This window comes from Neofelis nebulosa, chromosome 4 (assembly GCF_028018385.1).
Source record: "Neofelis nebulosa isolate mNeoNeb1 chromosome 4, mNeoNeb1.pri, whole genome shotgun sequence".
Classification (NCBI taxonomy): Eukaryota; Metazoa; Chordata; class Mammalia; order Carnivora; family Felidae; genus Neofelis; species Neofelis nebulosa.
In genome coordinates, this window is record NC_080785.1 from 45,849,285 (window position 1) to 45,865,368 (window position 16,084).

General features: G+C 40.9%; 2 protein-coding genes across 6 annotated transcripts in view; one reads left to right on the forward strand and one right to left on the reverse strand.

Annotated features, from left to right (window-relative positions):
* Positions 1-16,084, forward strand: part of LOC131509163 (retinitis pigmentosa 9 protein) — a 220,842-nt gene that overhangs the window by 200,979 nt on the left and 3,779 nt on the right. For 2 of the 5 annotated variants that reach the window (XR_009260330.1, XR_009260329.1), the window contains one exon: positions 4,891-4,975. The gene's annotated coding sequence lies outside the window, so the exon portion shown is untranslated. Of the gene's footprint in view, positions 1-4,890; positions 4,976-7,962; positions 9,403-10,968; positions 11,093-16,084 lie in introns of those variants that run through there. The other 3 variants (XR_009260331.1, XR_009260333.1, XR_009260332.1) reach the window with 3 other exon arrangements.
* Positions 6,136-16,081, reverse strand: LOC131509161 (uncharacterized). The gene is made up of 2 exons (XM_058724637.1): positions 15,851-16,081; positions 6,136-7,813 (listed from the first exon to the last, which is right to left on the reverse strand). Exons 1-2 carry the CDS (start codon positions 15,990-15,992, stop codon positions 6,888-6,890), a joined length of 1,068 nt encoding a protein of 355 aa, XP_058580620.1. The 5' UTR covers positions 15,993-16,081; the 3' UTR covers positions 6,136-6,887.

Here is a 16,084-nt window from a genome sequence, read left to right on the forward strand (position 1 = left end):
CAGTAAAGCATGCAACTCTTGATCTTGGGGTTGTAAACTGAAACCCCACATTGGGTGTAGAGATTACTTAAAATCTTAAAAAAAAAAAAAAGTTAAAAAAAAGGAAGGGGCCATATAGCAAGGAAATGGGGCAGCTTCCAAGAGGTAAAAGCAATCGTAGTCAACAGCCAGCAAGGAAATGGTCACCTCAGTCCTACAGTACTTGCAGGGAACTCACTTCTGCTAATAGTCAAAATGACCTTGGGCACATATTCTTCTCCACAGCCTTCAGGTAATAGCCTAGCCCTGCCCACACCTCATTTTGGCATTACAGAGTGCTAAGCTGAGAATCTATTCTACCCAGATTTCTGAACTACAGACCTGAGATGATAAATGGGTGATGCTTTTATTTTTCATTTTTTAAAAAATTCAGACTTATTTTTTTCAGAGCCATTTTAGGTTCACAATGGAAGTGAGCAGAAACTACAGAGATTACCCATATATTCTGTGTCCTCACATACCCACAACCCCACCTCTCACATCAACACCAAAATGGTCCACTTATTACATTCGATATCCTACCCTAGCGCACCTATCTCCCACAGAGGCTTCTGCTATGGGAAGTTGTGATTTTCCGTGTCTGCCTCTCTCTCCAATTTTTGGATCAGCGGTTTTGTCATGACCTCCATTCTTTGATGATTTAGGGAGATTTGGTAATTTTTTAGTTCTTTTTACTTCTCAGGAAAGAGTGAAGACTCCCTTCTACTCCTGAAACCAATACTATCCTGTATATTAACTAACTTGAATCTAAATAAAAAGACTTCTTATCTCCTCATATGCTAGTCCAGAAACCGGAAGTCAACGGTTATTGTTTTAAGCCACTACGTTTGTTGAAATTAGTGACATGTCTGGAAGCTTCTTTTGGGCAGAGACCATCTTGTTTCATGTTCTAGTCTCAACTTTGTTTATTTAGAGAGAGAGTTGCATGTGCACGTTCGTGTGCAAACAGGGCAGGGGCAGAGAGAGAGGGAGAGAGAGAGAGAGATGACAGAGAGAGAGAGAGAGAGAGAGAATGAATCTCAAGAAGGCTCCATGCTGAGCATGGAACCCAACATGGGGCTCAATCTCATGACCATGGGATCATAACCTAAGCCAAAATTAAGAGTCAGGCACTAAACTGACTGAGCTACCCAGGTTCACCTCTAGATTCAACTTCTTTTAAGTTTATTTCTTTTGAGAGAGAGAAAGCACAAGTTGGGGAGGGTCAGAGAGAGAGGAGAGAGAGAGAATTCCCAGCAGTCTCCACACTGCCAGCACAGAGCCCAATGTTCAAACTTCTGAGCCATGAGATCATGACCCGAGCTGGTCAGATGCTCAACCGACTGAGCCACCCAGGTGCCCCTAGACTTCTAACAGAATGTGAATTTATTAGAAGTACGGTTACATGCTCCAGTTGGAACCTGATTTGGAAGTTGTAGTGGATGCTTTGTTGTGCTACTGGTATCTGCCTAGTTCCCACTGCTGACTTTCAGACTAAAATATTTACCCTCCCACCTGCTGGGATGGCTAACAACTGACAACTTACAACTGACTTCCCCTATCCAGGGATTTGATCTTTCTTGAAGAAAGCCGCAGTACCCAAGGTCATGCTTCCTTTCTAAGGGTCATCCTGTATGAGTGACTGGTCAGTGCACGGGTATAGGGGTGTCCTCTTACCCCAGTTGAGAAGATTCTGCAGGATCATTGCAGCTCAGGAGCTCCCAATTGGATTGGCTGAGGTCTTTGTTGTTGCTGCATCATATCCAAACTTCTTCCCTATGCTTAATCATCCTTTCTTTGCCCCTTCAGAGATTTTACTCCCCAAAGCACTCTCCATTAAAGCACTCCCTGCACACAAATCTTCATGTCAGAGTCTAAACCTAAGGAACTCAATGTGCCATGGGGTATAATAACCGCTTGGGAAAATGAAATGGAAGGTGGTATCAGGATGTACCCGTCATTTTGGATTCCAGTTTCCAAACCTATGCTTGACTTCTCATCTGGCCTCTAGAATAAAGACTTTGGGAGGGATTACAAAGCAGGGAAGTGTTCATTGGAGTTGTCCTCTTTTTCTGTTTCCTCTTCCATATACCGGCATTACCATCTTTCCTAACTTCTAGGGTCCAATATCTTCCTACTAGCCAGAGAGCCCCAGTTATGGTCCATTCAAATGCCTTGAATTAGTTTACCCACACTTCAAACTCCTATTTCACAGGTGTCAAAAAAGCAATCAGATTCAACTCCTATTAACACATTAATGAAAAACCACACTCTTTAATCTTCTCATGGGGATTTATAGGTGAATGAATCAGACTGTTGGAATTTGAATGAATCAGAACTGTTGGTAGGGAGTTAGAGTAGTGGAATGCCTTCCTGTAGTTCCCAAATAAGCTCAGAAGTTGGATTATCTGGACTCAAGTGTTCCTTATTGTTCAGTTATTCCAGCCTTCCCATTTCAGTTATGCTCTGGGCTTGGAATGTTGGTGGGAACAGTGCCAAGGACAAAACTGTTCATTTAAATTGACACTAAGCCATTCATTCACAAATACTTGAGTGCATATGATGTTCCAGGCTCTATACTAACTATTCCATGGAGATAATCTACTGGAGACAATAATCTATAGCCCTAAGGAATACATGGTCTCAAGGTTGAAAACGTAACTCTCCTGTGATATGTCACATAATGGGCTGTGAAAGTGAAAATGCAGGTGTTACTAGAAGACACATAGCAGAGTCACATAATCCAGCCATGGGTGGGGATAGGGGTCACAGATATTCTCCTAGAATATCTACTCCATCTTTTAAATAGGAGTTAGGCAGGAAATAAGTCAGATCTTCTCATAAGACCAGCTTTAGAAACCATATCATCTTTTGCTTGCCTTTTTGCATCTCATCTGAAAACATGCAGTGCCATCACTTTTTACCATCTCCTTAATCCATCTTGAGAGATACTTTGTTACCATATGGAGTTAAAAATATAAAAATGTAGTAAAAAAAAATATATATATATATAGTTAAAATCACTGGACAACTTAGAGGCAATATTGAGTGGATCCATCCATATGTATCAAAATATTGTTGATACGATCACTCAGAGAGCCCTTCCAAGAGGTTACCCTAGCCTCTCCATATCTGCCAAATACCTATATCTTATAATTACTCTTAGGACAGCCTTCATCCACATGTAAACATTTTGGCACCTAGCCACAGACTTAACCTGTATCTTTTATTGGAAGAAGACTGGTTCCACAAATTTACCATCTAGGTCATAGGTTCTGAGTATAAGGAACTCTTGTTTGCCTAAAGTTTCCCTTGTTTCTACAAGTGTACACTGGAAGTAAGTAACATACTACAAACCACCATGGGACATACCCATCAGTGGACCTACCATATGCTTGGTTTCCATTTATAGAAAATGAAAAAGGTACCGTCTCTCTCTTCAGGGTAGTTCCTGTTCATGGGGAATCCATCTATTTAGTCTGTCCTCAACTCTGCCATCCTTTTCCCCATATTTAAAGGTCCCTGAGATTATAAGACAGTAATAGACATGGCAGAAGTATTCAGTAATGACCCAACTCTGTTGGTGTTACCAGTGACGTGGCCATTTTGAGACGGGAGCAAAATGCTTGAGAATCACACACATAACACAATTCAATTTATTTGCTGTTTTATATCTTTTAATTGCAAAGGCTTTACAATGTCATATTTTCTTGTTTGTTGGTGTAACAGCTTTATTAGATTAAATCAATGGATGATCACATGTTCTAAACCACCATAATGATGCAATATTTAGTTCTTTTATGGAGCTGGAACTCAGTATTTGTTTCCTGTAAAATAATAGAATAATACAGTTCCTTAAATCAGCTGTAAAATTCAAGATATCTTATACAAAGAATCATTACTAATATCTTTAATTTTCATCTTTAGGATAAAGTTAAAGGTCTTAACATTTTGCTGCAGCATGATTATCAATCTTTATGACCGCTGCAAGGCAGGAATGGCCCATTTAAAAAGCCAATAAGCACTTTCTCCCTGACACCCCGGGCCTAGGGGTTGAAGGTGTGGCAGGGATACTCAATGCCAAGACCCAGTGTGAAGAGAAGCCTGTCAAACTACTAGACCTTTAAGGGAGATCCTGAACTTTTAAGGGAGATCCTGAACTTCCAGTGCCCAGCTCTACTAGCTCTAACCTGGGACACTTTGAACCAGCAGGATAACTTACAAAATCCCATATAACATACAACACACTACCATAACAGCACTGGTGAATTAAATGTGGAAAACTGACATAAAAACGACACTCCACAGAATGAAAAGGCTTAGGCTCCAATCTGCTTGTGAGCAAGGATCTATATAGATACAGGTCTACTACCCAGTTAGAATGCTGCCATTTTTCACTGCCCACAAGCAGTGTTAGTTTTAGAGGACAGAACATGCACTGAGTAGGAAACCCCAAACAAAGCCCTAAAAGCTAGTCATGACATTGAAAACTGGACACAGGATAGATACCAACTCTATACCTGCTGGCTGTTTCCTAAACTTTACAGCATATGCCTCGAATCTGTTTGAAACTTTGTAAGGTACCTTGCTTTTCCATCTCTCACAGTTACCTGAGGGAAGAAGTGATTCATACAGCAAATAACCCAAATTGCTTAAAAAAACAATGGCAAAAAATAAATAAATAAATAAATAAATAAATAAATAAATAAATAATACATCTTTCAAGAAAACCTATTTTTCAAGATCCTATTCTATATCATTCTACAGTCCTTAGCAATAAAAAAATGTAACAGACATAATCTAGAGGTTCACCCTGAAAATTACCATCTTCACTGCATAACCAAGAGTAAATTGAGGTTATCTTCTTCACAGGGCTGTGATAGGATGGAAAAAATGGATTCCTACACACTAATGAGAAATGACAGCAGAGGCAAATGAGACTTTAAGAAGACTAAAGGTAAGATGGCCAGTGTTCTGGTTTAGGAGCTAAGACTGAGCTTAATTAAATTTCCTGCGGGTCCTTATGCATCCCTTACCTGCTTCATTTCACTTTTGCACCCCAGATATAATCATCCCCCAGGCTCTATTTTGGACCCTTCCCACTCGTTTGAGCCCCCTCCCTAAAAATACGGTGATCCAAACTCCAGCTTCAACCAGGTGTGCATGACCTGCTGGTCCAGTCCTCCCACTGACAGTCATACATAAAGCAAAACAAATTCCCTTCCCAAGTTTACTTTACCACAGATGTTACCATTTTTTCTAGGTACTCAAGTTCAAAACCCAGCCTTCTATTCTTAAGGAGTCAATTTCGTTAATGAATTCTCTGAGATGTAAAACTTTTACTCCCATGAGAGTTAAGACCCTCATCATTTTATATCCAAAGTTCACTTAAACTGACTTTATACAGGGGTTTTAGCCATATAGGCAGAGTTCAAATTCCTCCTACACTGTACTGCCAGCTGAAGATTCCTAGAGCATATTTCTTCCTGTCCTTTATTCAATTTGCTTTGGCACCTCCTTATTGCCTAGAGGAAAAACATCTAGAAAGGAAAATATCTACTACTTTAGCCCATTCTGCTTAGACCTACCTTCTCAACTCAACATAGGTCTCCCCTCTGGCCGGCTGGTCTCATGCTCAATCCCTGAAACACACTTGACCTGCCCTGGCTGCCCATTTGATAAGCTCAATGCTGCTGTCTCCATTCCCACTTCAAACCACAGTCCCCAAATTTGTATCACAATTCACTGCCTCCACATGGACTGCCCATTCTCAGCAACCACCTACCTCAATGTCCATCTCTCCTTTGCTCTCTCAACCCCACTGTCCTTTAAGACCAACCAGCTCTCCATCATCTGCTACAGCTCTTTATTTCAAATTACATTACAATTTCCTGGAATGCAGGACCTCAGACTTGGGATCTCTGCCAATCCTGCACACATGGGCATCTATAATTGTTTAAGAACATACTTATAATTGTTTAAGAAATACTATTGATGTATGGCTGCCTTTGCCTCCAGGATGCAGTATGGAACCACCACAGACAACCAAATAGGATCAGCCCATTAGTCACTTACATTCCCATGACTTGTGAGAGGCTGTCTTAGACTCCAGTCCCTTCTGCATGGCCATCATACATTCCCTTTGGATCCTGCCATCCTGTCCTGTCACTTCATACACCATAGGGATGCTCTCATATTCAACATGCTTTAACCTGTCCTTATTTCTGGTGGGCCAGACGATAAGTTGAGGAGGGAGAGACCACTCAGGTGGCATCCTGATTATCCTGCTGGCATTGCAATAAATCCTTCTTTTTGAGGAATTCATAGGGTCTGGTGGACTAACTTCTTCAAAGAGGCATTCTACCTCATACATTTCACCTTCAACTTCCTCTTCCAACTCACAGTCTTCTGAATCCTCGGGAAGAACAGTGTTCAAGGCAGCATTTTCTTCAACAAATACACTATGTTACCACTTGAGAAGTTGCTCAGGGTTTTCTGCTTTCTGCCTTTCACAGTCTTTTTAATTTTGGCACACTTTTTGAAGTTCTCATGATACTCCTCCTCAATCTCATCATTTATGATCATTTTTTCTTCATTTGTGTTCAATTTCCTATTCCTGATTGACTTTCTCTGTGATCCCTTAGTTTTGTAGTCTGGTCATGACTCATCTTTGGAAAGCATTTGCTCAGAGGATTGCTCCAGCTCTGCATCCTGCCACCGGCTCATATCACACTGAATGCCTCCATCAGCCTGGTTGAACTTGGCCAGCGAGATAGGAGGAGGGACATAATTCTCAGGGTAGCTGTTGCTCTGTATCACTTCAACTTCATTCATGTTCACAGGGAAGCCATGGCCCCCACTACCATTGTCTAGCATGCTTTCCTCAATGCGAAGGGGACTCTGGGATTGGACTGTAGGCTCAGGTCCTCAATGGCTTTATTGCTGGAGCAGACCGGCCTTTCCTGCTGGAGCTTATTGCCATCTCCAGAAGACAGGCACAGATTTGAGTTCAGGGTATCCTGGATTCTATCTCTGTCTTTTGCCTCATCTGGAGAAGATAGGAATTGGGGAGCAGCTGCATAGCTTTTTTCTTTACCCAAGTTCATATTCATGATGGAGCCCAACTTTACCACATCATCATGTCTTACATCATGACACTGCTCCAACCAGACAGTGCTTTCTTCATCTTTACATGTAATGCCCTCTGTACCCTCATGAGGGAAAGTTCTATTTTCCCAAGAACTCTGTGAAATCCTGTTGTCCTGCACCATCTTCTCTGGCATGGCTTTACCATAAGCTAGGTCATACAAACGCATAGTTTCCTTCAAAGTCTTCAAGAACTGCGTTACAAGGGATCCTTTGCTCTGTTCTAGCCTCATTTTCTCTTTCTCAGATGCATAGCTTCCTTGAGGTGATGTCCTATACAGGCTGTTATTAGAAGGGCTCTTACCATGTAGCTCCCTCTTCTGGGCAACAGAAGACAAAACGCCATCTGTTTCTTCAGGAATGTCGTCCATTTCTATGTCAATATTAGAAGTAGGGATACTGGTCACCATATCACATTCTGAGTGGGTGTCTTGTTTCTGAGTCATGTTCTCAGCCTGCTGAGGTTCAGTCTGAGTCTCTCTCATTTTCTTTTTCTTTCCATAGCCACTACAGTGCTGGAAATGTGCTGTGTTATAAAACATAGGTCGTCGGTTAAGTGTAGTGGGCAATGGTGACTGACGAACAAGGAAGCCAGGATACTCACTGAGTACCACTGAATATGGAAAATACAGACTTCCATTTCTGAAACCTGGAAGGAGAATACAGTAGTCACTCTGTCTCCTGCAGCTGGTCCCAACATTCAGCCAGTACACAGCCAAGTGGCCACACCAAGTGTTAAAATATGGCATTTCTTCCTTGCTAGTTGGTAGCTAATGGCCCCCCACTTTCTCCCCTCAGGATTCAACAAGTGAAAGGGCAATGACCAGAACAGTGGGGCCTCCAGCACCCTCCTTCACTACAAGAGCAGGCATCTGTTCTGACTGGTTGCCAGACCATCAGATAACATATCATGAATCACCCCTACTTAGTAGTGGCGGTTTTTCAAAGAGACCAAGCACCCACTAAGCATAATTCCGGATTGTTGTGGCTGAAGAAAGAATAATTATGTCAGCTCTTATAGAGCAAAGGAGAACAAAAGTCCTTTGTATGTACAAGCCTTTCTAAACCTGTTCATTCAGCACTATTCATTCACACATACACACATCTTCCCCCATTTTCCACTCTTTAGGGGTAAACAGTGCAGTGGTGCCAAGAATGACAGACACATTTCTCTCATACAAATTCATTTAAGGAAAGGCATTTGCTTTTGCAAAACAGATGTATACGATTAACAAAGTTAAGATAAAACCTCTACTTAGTATATAAAAGCAGTAATTATACTCAGATCAGTGTTTATGAGGCAGTTTATTCAATATAGTGAAGTTGATCTTATGAACTCAATTTCACTGTTTAAGACTGCATCAAAATGCCTGTCGGACCTGGCCTGATGTATTTATACATACAAGCTCATGGGTTTCTTTCTGTATTGAAAGTAAACAGATAAGTCTCACGTTGGGAGTTCAACACTGTCTATAGAGGTTAGAAGCCAACAGAATGAAGTTCATGACTCAGATAACTTCCTACCATATGTTGTACCATATCATACAGTGGAACAAAATACCATAATAGCAGATCTCTGCCAGTAGAATCTACCACAGGACCCTATTCAGCCACTTACTGCAAAAACATAGGTGTTAAAGTCTTGTCACTCACTAATCAAAATCCATGGCTACTCTTTGTAATACCTTCCCTCTTCTACCATGCGAAGGACTTTAAAGTCCTCTCCTATGTTTTTACCTCAGTAACTACTAGTAACTTCCTTTACCCATCCCTCTGACATTCACAGGTCTGTAGTCCATACTACCTCCAGAATTATCTTTTTCTTTTCTTAAGTAATCTCTACACCCAACTGTAGAGATTACCCAACTGTGGGGCATGGGGCTCAAACTCATGACCCTGAGCATCAAGAGTCAGATGCTCCACCAACTGAGCCAGCCAGGTGCCCCCAGAATCTTATTTCTGACTCAACTGTGACCCCTCCTCACTCCAGGCACAGTATTTGAAGGGCTTATCACTGCCATTCAGGAAATGAGGAACAATGACCCCATTCTTTAGGGTACCATAAAGGCCCTTATTATCTGATTTGTATCTGTATCATCTCCCTGTCCCACTAAGCCTGTAGGCTCTAGCCATATGTGGATTCCCCACAGGCCAACTTCTCTTCACTTTTCTGGAAATCCCTCCTTCCCTACTTCTTCCAACTGCTACCAAAATCTTGTGTGTGTGTGTGTGTGTGTGTGTGTGTGTGTGTGTGTGTGTGTACAGATACATCTGTATCTGTATACAGCTGTATGTGTGTGTATAATATATATACATATATATATACATATACATGCATACATATATATACATGCATATATATATATATATTATACACACATATGTATCTGTATACATATATATATATACACACACACACATTTTAAATAGGCTTCACACCCAGTACAAAGCCCAGTGCAGGACCTGAACTCACATCCTTGAGATTAAGACCTGAACTGAAATCAAGAGTCGATGTTTAACTGACTGAGCCACCCAGGTGCCCTAAAACATTTCTTTCTTTTTTTTTTTTAACTTTTTAAATGTTTATTTATTTTTGAGAGAGAGAGATGAGTGGGAGAGGGGGCAGAGAGAGAGAGAGAGAGAGGGAGACACAGAATCCTTAGCAGGCTCCAGGCTCTGAGATGTCAGCACAGAGCCTGATGTAGGGCTCGAACCCACAAACTGTGAGATCATGACCAGAGCCAAAGTCAGACACTTAACCGACTAAACCACCCATGCCCACTGGCTTTTTTTTTTCTTAAAAAAATTTTTAATGTTTATTTATTTTTGAGAGAGAGAGACAGAGAGAGAGGGCGCACGCGTGAGCTGGGGAGGGGCAGAGAGAGATACACACACACACAGAATCCAAAGCAGGCTCCAGGCTCTGAGCTGTCAGCACAGAGCCTGATGTGATGTGGGACTTGAACTCATGAACCATGAGATCATGACCTGAGCCAAAGTCAGATGCTTAACCCGCTGAGCCACCCAGGTGCCCCAACCTTTTGTTTTTTAAATGGAAATCTTGCCACTTGTGATAACAGATGGACCTTGAGGGCTTTTCCTAAGAGAAGTCAGTTCAATAAAGGAAGTCAAATGCCATATCATCTCACCTATATGTAAAATCTAGAAAAGATGAACTCAGAAACAGTAGAATGGTGGTTGCCAGGGGCTGGGTGGTGGGAGAAATGGGGAGATGTTGGCCAATGTCAAAAGAAAACTAATTCATCTTGTTATACAAAGGAGGGAATGGATGCAAACAGAACTTAATATTGAATCAAAATCAGCCTATTTATAAAAGCATGAATTTGTCCCTCTATTTCAATTGCACACCTATGAGTACTGCATGTCTAATTAATATTAAAAGCTGGTAGAGTTTGATTCTGAATATGTAAGAAGTTTGGAAGTCATTTACTCCACACAAAGTAAAAAGGTGAACTGAAAAAATCAAGAATTCTTCCCAGACCCTTCATAGCAGTAGGTTATAGGCAAAGTGCTACCCCAGTGTTGGAGAGATATGTGAATGCAGATAAGTGCAACTTAGAGGGGTATAAACCCAAGAGATAAAAATTCCATGGGAATTAGTAGTGGGACAGGGAAGCCTGAACTATTGTTACTGACAAATTGCAGGCTCAAGGAGAACAAATCTGATTGTTAAAAACTTCAAGGGGATCCATTCATAGGGAATCCTCCCCCATCCCCTGCTGCCCTTTGCTTTTTTTGAATTTTATCTACAGTAGCTCAACCAGTTTCTTACATTAAATCTAGGAGAAAGATCCCACAGGAAGAGTAGAGAAGAGGAACCACTGTGACATACACAAGGAGAACTCCAGCCAACACTAACACCAGACCTCAGGACAAGCTAGTTGACCAGAGCCTAACTGATCAGGGTGTAAGCAAATACTTATCTCAAACCACCCTAACCACCCTTCCCTGCCCAATGGGAGAAGGCATAGTTCATAGTCCAAAGGCACAATCTCACTAAAAGACTGAGACCTAAAATCACAGTCCTTCTATAACCATAGCACTATGGTCCCTGTCCTACCTCCACAACTTACCATGTCACTAAAAGCCTATTTAGAGCACTTCCTTTTATGCAGTACAGAATGCCTGGCAATTAATAAAACATTACAAGACACCCTAAAAGGCAAAAACTGTATTGTCTACAAAAAAAAAATTCACTTTAAATATGAAGACAGGAATGGAAAAAGATGTACCATGTTAATACTAATCAAAAGAAAGGGGACAAGCTGTATTTCTTTCAGACAGAGCAGACTTCAGACCAAGGAAAGTGATCAGGGATAAAGAGTGGCATTACATGAAACATCAATTCTTCACTGAAACGTAACAATCCCTCCCTAAAGTGCATGCCTTTAACAGAGGGTGAAACTATGTGAGTGATAGAAATACATGGAGAAATAGAATGACCCACTATTACCACTAGGAGATTTTAATACTCCTGTATCAGAATAGGACAGATGTGGCAGGTGTACAAAATCAGTAAGGACAGCTGAACTCAACAGTACGCTTAACCAACTGGAAATAATGGACATCCACAGACTTCTTTATTCAACAGAATACACATCTCACACCCACATGGAGCACTCACCAAGACAGTACATACTGTGGGCCATAAAAAAAACACTTTTGCAAATTAAAAAGTATATTGGGGCGCCTGGGTGGCGCAGTCGGTTAAGCGTCCGACTTCAGCCAGGTCACGATCTCGCGGTCCGTGAGTTCGAGCCCCGCGTCAGGCTCTGGGCTGATGGCTCGGAGCCTGGAGCCTGTTTCCGATTCTGTGTCTCCCTCTCTCTCTGCCCCTCCCCCGTTCATCTCTGTCTCTCTCTGTCCCAAAAATAAATTAAAAAAAAAAAAAAAAAAATTAAAAAGTATATTAATCATACAGTGTCTGCTCTTAGCCTACAACTGAATATAGAAAACAAGGATAGCTGTAAAATCACCTAATACTTTGAGATTAAATACTAAGTAACACTGAGTCAATGAAGAAATCTCAGGAGAAATTTAAAGATTTTGAGCTAGGCGTGCCGAGTGAGTCAGTCAGTTAAGCGTCCAACTCTTGGTCTCACCTCAGGTCTTGATCTCAGGGTCATGAGTGGCACTGGCACTGGGCTCTGTGATAAGCACAAAGCCTACTCAAAAAAAAAAAAAAAAGAAAAAGATTTTTGAACTAAATGAAATAGAACTTGTCAAAATTTGTTGGATGACATGGAAGTAATGATTAGAGGGAAATTTACAAAATTGAAAAGATTTGAAAATCAATTATATAGTCTCTATCTCAGAAACTAGAAAATAAAGAGCAAATTAAATTCAAAGAATAAGAAAATAAAAGTTAAAGCAGAATTAATGAAATTGACAACAGAATCAATAAAAAAATAAAATTAAAAAGCTGGTTCATTGAAAAGATCAATAAAGTTGATAAACCACCAGCCAGCTCACTGAGTGAAAAAGGGGAAGACACAAATGACTAGTATCAGAAATGAAAGAGGGTGCCACTTCAGATCCCATGGACATTAAAAAGATGGAAGGAATACTATGAACTCTATTACCACAGCTTTCATAACCTACACAGAATGGACCAATTCCTTGAAAGACAGAGTTTGCTAGACTCATACAAGTAGAAATGGACATCTGCATAGACCTATATCTATTAAAGAAAAAAATCAACTGATAACCTTCTAGAACAAAAAGTACAGGCCCAGAAGGGCCCATTGAAGACTACCAAATACTTAAGAAGTTACCAACAGATCAATAGGATAGACTGGAGAGCCCACACCCAGACCTGTGTAATTAACCAATGTTTGACAAAGGAGCAAAGACAAAACAATGGAGCAAAGATGGTCTTTTCAATGAACCACCCTGGAACAACTGAACATACACGTGCAAAAAGTGATTCTAGAAAAAGACCTTAAACACCCTTCACAAAAATTAACTCAAAATGGACCACAAACCTCAATGTAAAATGCAGAAACTATAAGACCTAGAAGATAACAGAAAACCTGTATGTCCTTAAGTATAGTGATGACTTCTTATACAAAATACTAGTGGCATATATGATGCATGCAAGAAAGAACTGAAAGCTGACTTCATTAAAATTTAAAACTCTGCAAAAGATACTGATACTGTCAACTGAGTGAAAAGTCACAGACTGGGAGAAAATACTGATAAAGGACAGTTACCCAAAATATACAAAGAACCCTTAAAACATTAAGAAAATAACCCAATTAGGGGGTGCCTGGGTGGCTCAGCCAGTTAAACATCCGTCTGACTCTTGATTTTGGCTCATCTCATGATCTTGTGGTTCATGAATTCAAGCCCCACATCAGGCTCTGTGCTGACAGTGTGGAGCCTGCTTGGGATTCTCTCCCCCACCCTGTCTGCCCCTCCCCTGCTCATGCTGCCTCTGTGTCTCTCAAAATAAATAAACTTAAAAAAAAAAAAGAAAGAAAGAAGAACCTGATTAAAAAAGAGGCTTCAGACCTTAACAGACACCTCACCAAAGAAAATACACAGACAAAACTTGCTAAATATACATATGAAAACATGCTTCACATCATGTCATCAAGGAAATGCAAATGTGTTTAATACACAATTTTATCCAGCTATTTGACAAGTTCTAATACATTCCTCTCATTTCCTACTTAACTAACTTTATCCAAAAATGATGTAAATTATCTTCAGTGAATCTATAGTCAACATTTATCTTTCCATACTGGCATCCATTCGTCTCTTGGCAATAGGCCCTTCAAGCTCCTTTGAAAATGGAGAGACCTTCTATGTCCAAATGGAATATGACTGGCTTATACACCTTCAACATGGGGCATATAACCTAGACTGATTAAGGAGACTGGTCCATATTCCTGGCTTGGTAAGTAGAACAAGGAGGGCATGTGACAAAGCCAGACCACTGACAGTGAGCTTTGGAACTCATTGAATCTACTGGAAGAGTGGGCTCTTCTCTGAGACCCCTAGCCGTAAAATCATTACAGGCCTAGGAATGCTGTAACCATCTTTGCCACTTTGAAATGGCTAAGTATGAGATTAATACAGAGAAAGTCAAAACCTAGAAATAAAGGGAAATAAGTACTAATATGGATTATGTCTTTTGATTCCCTATTTAGCCAACCTGAAGTGGCTTCTTTCTTGCCGTTCTAGGTTACACAAGACAGTAATTCCTAAAATCTCTGAGTTTGATTGCAATTAAAACAAGCAAATAAGCAAGACAAATCTGAGTCCTACTTCCAGTACTCACCACTTTAATTCTAAATCACAACTCTTAGGACAAATATTTTAAACCTGAAGGTGAAGGGCGCCTGAGTGACTCAGTTGGTTAGGTGTCTGACTCTTGATTTTGGCTCAGGTCATGATGTCACAGTTTGCCAGATCAAGCCTGCCTCCGGCTCTGCACTGACAGCATGGAGTCTGCTTGGGATTCTCTCTCTGCCGCTGTACTGCTTGTATGGGCACTCTCTCTCAAACTTTAAATAAATAAACAAACCTGAAAGTGAATCACATGAACAAACTGCACAAGTATGGAATCTCAGCCTTTTAATTCAAAGAAAGTTTAAGGTACAATATGCATTTCTTTTAGGAATTTCCCATCCTCTGACCTCAAGAGTTTTCCTCATATAATTCCTTCATTTACCATTCCAAAATCACATTTCAACATCTGTATTAGGGGATCACCAGAGAAATAGAGCTAACGGAATGCTTATATATAAAAATTTCTTTAAGCTCATGTGGAGGTACAAATCCAAAATATGTCAAGTGGGCCGTCTTGCTGGAGACAGTGAGGAGCTGAAGTCCGTAGACCATATGCTGGCAGAATTCCTTATTGCTCAGACTACAGCTATAAAACGGCTGCCACCAGGAGCTCCTTGGACTAAAATTCTACTCATGTGGGATCAGTGACTGATGAACTCAAAAGAAATCCTTATCACACCTAGTTTTCTCCTTGGAAAACAGTTGCATAAGATACACAACATGCTTCATCTACAACAGGGTACACGGAAGAATAGGTTTAACATTATCTTTGCTACTGGAGGTGTGAGAAGGGAGAATCACCCCATGGATTCTCCTGCACCGCCTAAAGCCCTCTTCCACCCTGTAATGCATGAAATCCTAGATGTCCACCTCCCAAACATTTAAGTTTTGCCATACTTCTCCCAGAGTACTTTTTTTTTTTACCTTACCATAATAGCTTTTAGAATCTTTAGGCCTTGTTAAAAAAAAAAAAAATATAGGGACTAGGAGCTCTAGGTCCCTCTACTAGACTAGTTTAATAAAATTTTGGTTTGACTTCTGTGTAACTCTGGGCAAGTCCCAGACTCCGAGCCTCAGTTCCCCCATTTGTGAAACAAAGACAGCAATAATACCTAGTCCATCAGGTTGTTGAGGTCAAATGAGAGAACCTACGTCCAGTATTTAGCAGAATAACCGGCATATAGCTAGAAGTCAAATGTTACCTATTAAAATGGGGAACTTCAAACACTGCCCCTATGTGCTGCCATAATCTCTTCTGTGTCAGGACAGAGTGAGGAAAGGGAGATCATGGATTCAAGTATTAGAAAACCTCAGGCGTTGCTTTAGGGGGTAGGATCTCTAACCGCACTGAACTTCTTGGACTGCTTACCTGCCCCAGGAACAGAGAATGGATTACAGGTGGGACTCTGGCACCACGGACTCAGGTAAGGCTGCTGGCCCATGGCGTGCACATAAAAAAAGGGTCTGGCGTTACTGCCCTCGAAATGTGCGTTTTCTGAAGAGGCGTTCATGTCCTAGGCTGAAAGACAGGTGTTCATATTTAGGAAGGGGCAGTCGCACTCAAGTGCCATACACTACAGTTAACGGAGAAGTTCTCCTGTTT